Genomic DNA, 9,469 nt, shown 5'->3' with positions numbered 1-9,469 from the left:
AGCCAAAGAAAGCAAGCAGTGAAACCCAGGGCTGTCTCAGTGACTGCACAGGGGTGAAGTGCCAGCCCAGCCCCTCTCCTGCAGGTTTGGGCACATTCCTCCACCTCTCCCGCAGTACTTTACACTGAATCCATTAACCCAGGAAAAAAAAGGTGTTAAGTTAAAACTTAACCTCAATTTAAACAGAACCGACACAGCTTTGGTTTGCACCAGTAAGTTTACAAGGGCAAATCACAAAAATTAAAATCATTTTAATTCAGTAAAAAGATCCATCCTGGACTGGAGCTCTTGTTCCCCAAACTGGTTTTACCTGTCAGTGCTACCTGGGCTTAAGGTAAAGCCTCACTCTCCTGAACCTGAACCCTGCCCTTCACCTGGTGCTTCCCCACAGCTTTGGGGTTCAATACCCAGTGAGGCCACTGTGGCCACTTCATCCCTTCTGTTCCATGATCAATTCCCAGCTTGGAAGCAAGGACAGCACTGAAAACCCTCCAGGTGCTGTGGAAGGACATGATCCAGCCAAGAACACATCTGACAACCTGAGCCAGACCTTTGTCCCAGTGGACAGGGGTTAGCTCACCCTAAAAGGCTCAGGAACAAAATTCAACAGATACTTGTACACATACAATTAGAAAACATTTAATCCAGGACTTTAAAGAATTCAAAAAGTAACTTATTCTAAAATAATTCTGATGTGTGTGGCCTGCTGAGTTCCCAAGCATCCAGCCTGGCCTAGGGAACCTTCCCCTCCCTCCCTCTCTCCATCCCTCTCCCAGCCACCATAACTTTTTGTGCATGGGCTGTTGTCCTGTTCCCAGGCACATTCCAATGTACTCCAAGGAAAAACAAGAACGAGCAGCTCAGCATCAGGACAGACATTTCAAACATGTGGCTCAACACATGTTTTATCCAAATCCTTGGTGATTTTCTTTTCCCCGTTGGGGCAGGCAAGAACTCCGCAGCGAGCTCCCACCCCTTCAGTGTCCCACTCTGGCTTCCTGACCAAGATGGGACCTGTAGCATCTTTCCCATAAGCAGCAGGAATATTTCTGTTCACCCTGCAGTGCTCCCTTTCCCTCCCTTTCCCTCCTCAGGCTGGACCTCTGGACATGTCCAGTGTGACAATTCCAGCGGGGCGCTCAGGGCAGCCGTGCTCTGTTCGGGTTCCCATCCCCAGGGCTTTCTGCAGCCCACACCAGCCTTTGGGTGCTTGTCCCACAAGGATTTTCCTTTGCCTGTGGCCCTGGCTGGCCCCAGAGGCCAAGGAGTGCCCTAGATGCTGTCGTAGGGCACTGCCAGGCCGATGTTGTAGTTGTAACCTGTCACCTCATCGTAGGAGGAGCGGCAGATGGGGAGGACACTGTCCACAGCCAGCTGGTCCACAGAAAACTCGTAGGAATAAATGACCCCTCGGTACCTGTGTGGAAAACAACCAGGACACACCGTTTCACCCCGGAGGGAGAGCAAACAGAGGTAGAAATCACTGGAAAAATCATCTGAACTGAAAAATGCAACGCTGCAGGAGCTGGATAAAAACCTCCATCCTTCTGCGGGAGGCTGAGCACTTTGAACAGGGAAAGCTCCCTCCTGCCTCCTCCCAGGGACCCAGCAAGCTGGGAAGGGCTGTGAATCACCCCCTCCAGCCCTGCAGAGACCGACTGTCATCTGCTGAAACATCTCCAGGCTCTCCAGCACGGGGGAAGATAAATACATTGGTATTTGATAGTTCAATTAGCACTAACAGCCATTTGAGATGCAAATACCAAAACCTGCAGCTTAAATGCCAGTAGTTTTCCTTTAGGAGGAGACAGCATTACTAATATTTCAAGCATGGAGAGGCCTGTGTTCCCTGCCTGGCTTCAGTGGGTTTTATGTTCCCCTGCTGAGGGAAAAAAGCTTTTTTTTTTTTGGTGCTCAAGCAAATCAAGAGCCAATTCATCACTTGTTTTATAAACCTTACCCTTAAACTTTTTTAAATTTAATTTTTCTGCTGCTACCCCCTCTCTGTAAGTGCTCTGGGTGATGACTCAGGTGCTCAGAGATCTATTTAAAAAGCAGATTGCTGAGGGCTGGTTTCTCACTTTCGGTGCAAGCTGGGGTCGTCCTCGGTGATGCTGGAGCCTCGGGGATTCTTCTCCTCGGGGATGTTGGCAGTGATCAGGCTGTGGGAATTGAACCACACGTGGCGGACTGGATGTCTGCAAAACAACCCAGAGCACGGGCTGAGGGCCACCTGCACTGGACTGCCCAAGTCTGAGTGCTGGGACGGGAATGGCTTCGGATGAAACACGGAGTGACTGAAATCAGCGCCCTCCCCATGGCCAGAGGCCGGGAACCTGCACTGCTGGCTCTTCCAGCCTGGAGCACATCCCACATCTTCTATCCCCACCTAGTGGACTCTTCCCAGAACACACAAGGAGGCCAGAAAATACTGCTGCAAAGCTGGCAGAGCACCGGCTGTGAGGGATGGATGTGAGCTGGGCTGGGCTGGCTGCCCTAAGGGCTGCAGCTGTCCTGGAAGGGCAGGATGCTTCCCAAAACGAGGGGAAGGGCACCCCACACACTGAGCTGGTTTAGAAATGCACGATATGGCACAAGCTAAGATCCATGGAGTGGGAGGGAACCACAGGATCACCCAGCCCAGCTCCTGTCCCTGCACAGACCCCCCAACAATCCCACCCTGTCCATCCCTGGTGTCCAAACACTCCTGGAGCTCTGGCAGCCTCGGGGCCGGGACCATTCCCTGGGGAGCCTGGGCAGTGCCCAGCACCCTCTGGGGGAGGGAAGAACCTTTCCCTGATCTCCAGCCTGAGCCTGCCCTGGCCCAGCTCCAGCCATTCCCTGGGTGCTGTCCCTGTCCCATGAAGCAGAGATTGGAGCTGCCCTCCGGAGGAGCTGCTGCCCCTGAGGGATCTCCTCTGCTTCAGCTGAACATTCCAAGTGCCCTCAGCCCCTCCAGAGCCTTCCCCATCCTCGTGCCCCTCCTTTGGACACTCAAGTCAGGTCTTCATACCTTTCCCTTTCCCTGGTGAGTAAGTGACCCCGAATCTGAGGAACAGCACTTTCTGTTGAAGCAGGAGTCACTTCTCTCCTCAGATGAGGATGGCTCATCTCCACACCCCAAATATGTCTCCTGTCACCTCCCTCAGCTCCTGCTCCTGTTTTCCATTCCTGGGATAACAACACACACCTTATCTAGGAAAGCCCTTTGACTGAAGTGATCCCTTCTGACTACTCTATAGATTAAACAGTTTTCTACATGTTTAATCTAATGGTTTCACCTGGAGTACATCCCTGAGCTCAGCCCTGCTCTCCTCCTGGAGCAGCACTAATGAGCATGCCAAGGAGACAATCAATGGAATATTGTCCTTAATGCATCAGCCACATCACAACAGGCTTTATCACTCCCAGGGTCAACACAGAAAGTGATACCTGCTATTAATCAATGACAACTCCAGCTTGAACTTCCCTGGCTGTAAATACCTCATCTAGCCCCTCTTTGGGGAAGATGCATTAAAATAATAATAAAAAGAAATCAGGACTTACCTGTTCATTTTATGGATAGCACTCAATCTACAGGGGGCTAAATCCTCAAGTCTTTATCCAGACAAAGCCAGGGAATTGTGCTTTGACCAGGAAAACTTAATTTAGCTGTACAGTGTCAGCTCCAGGATGCCGATATCTGCTTGTACTTTTAGTACTGTGCTCCCTGTGCTCAGTACAAACCAATATTTCAATATTTAACTGAGTTTAAATGCTTTGATCCACACCATTAAGGGTATTTGTGGATGAGGTGAACAGAAATACTGGGAGTGTGATGGATGCATTGCATGGAGACAGCCAGAAACAGACACTCTCAAAACAGCCAGTGCAAAACTTCAAACCCAGTGTTCCACAAGTAAATAGAGGTTGGGGATGGGGCAGGGAGAAGTCACTGATTGAACTTCATGGAAAGTCCAAGGGGAACTGCTGGATCCCAGAAACCTGGGAATTTTTGAGCTTTCTGTGCTTTCTGGCACTGAGCCCCTGGAGAACACTGCTTTTAACCTGAGGCCTTGGAAAAGGCTTCTGAACTTGAGTGATGAAGTTAAAATCACGGGTGTGTAATTAGAATAGAAGGGTGTGATTTCACAAGGGTTTTGAATTTGAGGTTTTTATAATATAGTAATAGATATGGGACAAGATGGAGGATTTGGGGGGGTGTTTCCTTCTGTCTTCTTCCTTCTTCATGGTTTCAGGTAGTAGTTTCTGGTTGGATAATTAGTGCTGCACTACAGATCACAGGAGTTTGGTGATTGGGTCAAAAGTGTAAATAATATAGGTGTTAATTCTCTATTGGACTGTTTAGCTTTAAGAGACCTTGTAACTAGCTAAATTCATCTCCATTTTTCTCACTTTTAGCTGGTAGCTAGAAGCGTTGCTGAACTCTCTGTACTTTAGATAAGATTTAATAAACAATCAAGCCTGAACACGAGAAAATTTGTCTCCTTCATGGTTTTTAATCCTGGCTCTGAGTGACTACAAAAAAAAAAAAAAAAAAAAACCCAAAAAACAAAACCCTCAGACAAGCCACTAATTAAGTGGTGCAAATATCCCTGTTACAAGAACAACTTCCCTGCTCCCCAACACCAACTGAAACACTCAGCTAATGAGTAAAAAGGTCAGGAGAGCTAAAGAAACACACAGGGCTCCAGCTGGGGAAACAACCTGTCCCCAAACCACATGGAAACCACACAGAACTCCCAAAATTCTCTCATTCCCACATCCTCCTTCCCCCCAGGCCGAGTTACCTGGCGTGCATCTCCCAGAGTTTGGTGCCCATGCGCTGGTCCCACACACACACCAGCCCCTCCTCCCCTCCACTGACGATTTTCCACTCGTCCATCTGCACTGCAGACACTCCCAGCTGGTGGCCATACATGGAGCACACGGCCTCGGCACAGCGCAGGTCAAACACCCTCACCCTGCAGGGAAACCAGGGAGAAAAACGGGGATCAAACAGGGTAAACACAGGGATACAAACAGGGTGAATACAGGGATAATGCAGGGTAAAAACAGGGTAAACACAGGGATACAAACAGGGTAAAAACAGCAATGATACAGGGATACAAACAGGGTAAAAACAGGGATACAAACAGGGTAAACACAGGGATACAAACAGGGTGAATACAGGGATAATGCAGGGTAAAAACAGGGATAATGCAGGGTAAAAACAGGGATAATGCAGGGTAAAAACAGGGATAATGCAGGGTAAAAACAGGGATAATACAGGGTAAAAACAGGGTAAACACAGGGATACAAACAGGGTAAAAACAGCAATGATACAGGGATACAAACAGGGTAAAAACAGGGATACAAACAGGGTAAACACAGGGATACAAACAGGGTGAATACAGGGATACAAACAGGGTAAAAACAAGGATACAAACTGGGTTAAAACAAGGATACAAACAGGGATACAATCAGGGTAAAAACAGGGATGATACAGGGATACAAACAGGGATAATACAGGGATACAAACAGGGTAAACACAGGGATACAAACAGGGTGAATACAGGGATACAAACAGGGTTAAAACAAGGATATAACCAGGGATACAATCAGGGTAAAAACAGGGATACAACCAGGGTAAAATCAGGGGTATAACCAGAGTAAAAACAGGGATACAAACAGCTCTGGACACGCAGCCTGAGGGTTCTGACAGCACAAGAGTTTGGAGTTATAGAAATATATCTGGGGCAGCTGCAGTGCCACTGCTGTTCCATGGCTGGAAAACCAGTGAGCCCAGCCCCTCCTCACCACTGAATTTTCACCCTGACTTCTGCTATCAAAGATCTTTTCCAGGCAGATTTCTCCCACTATACAGGACCTCTCTTGAGTTTTTACAGGTTCTAGGACATAAAGAGGGCTCTGGGATCTCAGCACAGGAGGGATCTGGAGCTGCTGGAGAGAGTCCAGAGGAGGCCATGGAGGGCTGGAGCCAGGCTGGGAGAGCTGCGGGTGCTCACCCAGAGAAGAGAAGGATCCAGGGAGAGCTCAGAGCCCCTTCCAGGGCCTAAAGGGGCTCCAGGAGAGCTGGAGAGGGACTGGGGACAAGGGCTGGAGGGACAGGACACAGGCAATGGCTTCCCACTGCCAGAGGGCAGGGCTGGGTGGGATATTGGGAAGGAATTGTTCCCTGGGAAGGTGGGGAGGCCCAGAGCAGCTGTGACTGCCCCTGGATCCCTGGAAGTGTCCCAAGGCCAGGCTGGACATTGGGGCTTGGAGCAGCCTGGGACAGTGGAAGGTGTCCCTGCCCATGGCAGGGGGTGGCACTGGATGAGCTTTAAGGTCCTTCCCCAACCATTCCATGATTCCATGAATTATGATATAAAATCAAAGTGAAATTTGGAGAAAGCTCCTCTCTCTGTGCCTCCCAAATCATCAGTAATGCCATGAGGCAAGACACACCCGTTCTGGGCTCACTGTTAACACATCCCACCCCTTCCATGGGTACATGCCCACTTCCACTATGGATGAGGGGTGGTATTACCAGGATCAAGGAAAGGATTATTATTGCAAAGATTTCAGAGAAGATTAAATGTGTGGCAATTCAAAACAGACAGGGAATTACAGGTTCATACCCTTGACTTAATCACCAATATTCAAAGCAAGCACCCAGCAACCAGGATTTGCTTTGACTTCAAAAATGCAACTGACTGTGGGCAGTTTTTAGGTACGTCTGATTTTTGGACATTATTGACCACCCAGACAAAGCATTTCAAAGAGAAATAGATTGAAGACTCAGCCAGAAGCAGAACTACAGAAAAAGAGCTTAGTGCTTAGCAAAGCTCTGCTACCAAGGCCACAATACCAGTTATAGCTAATGGTGTTAAGTTTTAAACCCAGCTCATACCACAAAGGAGTGTGGAGTTTGATCCTTATTTATCAAGATTAAAAGATAAAGCAAAGTACATAAATAAATCAGAAATGCAGCAAGTGAAAACAGAAGGAAAGGGGAAACACTGATCTCAGATTTGAGAAAAAGCCAGACCAAGTTCCTCCCAGCTGATGGCTATCAAGAACAAATCCATCAGGTACACATTAATTCCAGAAAAAGCCAAAACACACTCGTTCCAACACATTAACTGCACTTCATTCCATACCCCTGCTAGGATCCTAATGGTGCTGCAAGTCCTTCCTCTCCCCTTCTCCGGAGATTGCATCATATGATTTTACAAACAACACATTTCAGGGGCTGAGAGACAAGGCAGCAGAGACTCCAGAGCTCCAGCAGAGCAGCATCCATCTGAGTCTGACAAGGAGCAAAACCCATGGGCAGGGTGAGGAGAGCTCTGTGTGCCACAGCCCATCCCACAGCAAGGACTTCTCGCTTCCCCCAGCTCCAGCAGAGAGGAGCTCTGGCTACAGCCTGGGGCTGTGCTCTGGGAAAAGATGGGGTTTTTGGAAGGGCTCACTCCTGGAGCTCTCCCCATTGCCCTGTGTGCTCTCACAGCAACCAAAGCTGCTCCTGTTTGGAAAGCACAGCTGGAAGGCAAGATCTGAGCGAGCCCTGCTCATCCCATGAGGAAGCACCCAGCTTTCAGGCAGGTGTCCATGTGGCACACCCCTGGGAGAACCAGAGGCACACTTGGCTGCTCACATGTGCCTTAAGGAAAAAAAGGAACAGTGTTTTGCCAAACCCACGTGCTGCTGTAACACAAACCTGGCCCAGCAGGTCCTGCCTGGACAGCTGGGCTCAGTGGGAACACTTTGGACTCATCCCAGCTCCAGGGAGGTGTCCTCCCTGCCTTGGGACTGAGCTGCCTGGCCTTCAGGAGAGCATGGAACACGTTTGGATCCACACCTTTCTGGGTTTGCCATATGTTTGCTTTCCCAACACTACTCTCCACCTTAGCTTCCACCAAGGAAAAGCAGGATCAGCACACACTCCCTGCTAGGAGGCCTCTTGCCAGAGCAAAGCACAGCTCAGCAATCAAATCAATCAGCAGTGCTTCAGCAGGAATTTCAGATGGAAAGACAGATTTTACAGGTCCTACCAAAACCATTTCATGATTATTACTTTTCAAAATCATGGTTTTGAGTAAAAGATGGGCAAATTCAAGTGAAACAGGTAAATTGCTGCATTTAATTCAAACACTAAGTGTTCTCTCCGGCCAGCAGCAGCCTGAGCTCCTACGGCAAGGTCCCTGCTTAATAAACTCACTCCATAATATGGCTATGGAGATTCCAGTCTCATTCCACCTGTGGATGCCCAGCACGTTCCTGCAGCATCACAGAAGGATCTGAGCTCTGAGATACTCTGCTCCTGCCTCCTGGATGCCAAACCTACCTTCCCAACTATTAATCCCTAACTCCTTGCTGTTCCAGTGACATCCAGCCCCCTGAACTCAGTCAGTGCTAAAGCTGAAAACCCCTAAAGCTTTCTGGAGGGGAAGGGCACAGACATTTACTCTGCTATGAAGGGGAGGGATATCAACTCCAGCTCCTCTCCTGTCATTGTGCAGGAGATCAAAACTGGACGTAGCTTTACTGGGGTGCTTTGGAAAAACAATTATCTGCTTTTAGAGGAAAAACCACTCCCAGGGATTCAATTCCACTTGTCAAACTTCAGCTATTTCCTTTATCCTCCTTGCTGAGAAAGTGTGAGGCTTGCTTCACTCCCTATTCTCCAGGAAGGCAGAAGAAAAAAAAAAAAGCTGCTTGACAAAATAATCATTTTTGCAAGCTGCTGCACTGGCGGGACAGAGGTCTGGGATTTGGCAGAGTGAAGTGCCCGCCTTCCAATCTGATCCCAGCACCAGAGCAGAGCACCACCTGCAGCCTGGTGCCCAGTGTGGAAAGGAGGAGGGAAGGAAGCAGGAGCCATTAGAGACTGGCTCCTGGCCATCCCACATCTCCTTTGGTGCACTGGATCAGACCCCACAGACGACTCGCCAAAAAAAGGAAATCTAAAAATTGGACTCAAAGGGTCTTTTTAAGCACTTTAATCCTTTCGCACAGCCTGTTCCCAGCGCAGCCATTCCTGGCAGCAGCCACTGAGCTGGGAAAATCCTACTCCCCAAGCCAAGGAGTTAAAGAGAAAGCTGCTAATCAGCTAAATAGAAGCTGGAATCTGTTCATATGAAAGTCTCTTTTTCTCTCTGTCACCTGAGGGACATCACAGTGTTCCGAAATACACTTTTGACATCATTTGGCAGCCAGGCCCATCTCATCCTCCATGATTCATCCCTTAGGTTATGTTTTTAATATCAGAAAGTGAGCTTTTAAATGCCAAACTCATTTTGTGGGTGGCGATGGGGAAGTAGAAGATATTCCAAGTGGTCTCGCTGGGCTGTGAACCAACTGTGTCCACCAAATGGCTCCAAGAGCTCCTCTTCCCATGGAGCTTCCCAGACAAAGCATACTGACAGCCACATCCAACTATTACCTAATAGTTTGGTCCTCAACTTCATGGAAACACGACAGC

The 9,469-nt window shown here is 48.7% G+C and overlaps 1 protein-coding gene across 1 annotated transcript in view; it reads right to left on the bottom strand.

Moving 5' to 3' along the window:
• Window positions 1–778: 778 nt before the first annotated feature.
• FBXW8 (F-box and WD repeat domain containing 8) overlaps window positions 779–9,469 on the bottom strand; it is a 51,013-nt gene continuing 42,322 nt past the window's right edge. The window contains exons 9-11 of the mRNA XM_062504562.1: window positions 4,791–4,964; window positions 2,082–2,198; window positions 779–1,417 (exon numbers count right to left, since the gene is read on the bottom strand). Of these exons, the coding sequence (XP_062360546.1) occupies window positions 1,273–1,417; window positions 2,082–2,198; window positions 4,791–4,964 (436 nt within the window). The 3' untranslated portion in view covers window positions 779–1,272. The remainder of the gene's footprint in view (window positions 1,418–2,081; window positions 2,199–4,790; window positions 4,965–9,469) is intronic.

The sequence above is a fragment of the Cinclus cinclus genome, chromosome 17 (assembly GCF_963662255.1).
Source record: "Cinclus cinclus chromosome 17, bCinCin1.1, whole genome shotgun sequence".
NCBI classification, from domain to species: Eukaryota; Metazoa; Chordata; class Aves; order Passeriformes; family Cinclidae; genus Cinclus; species Cinclus cinclus.
Note: the sequence above shows the minus strand (reverse complement) of the source record. Positions and strands in the feature narration are given on the sequence as shown.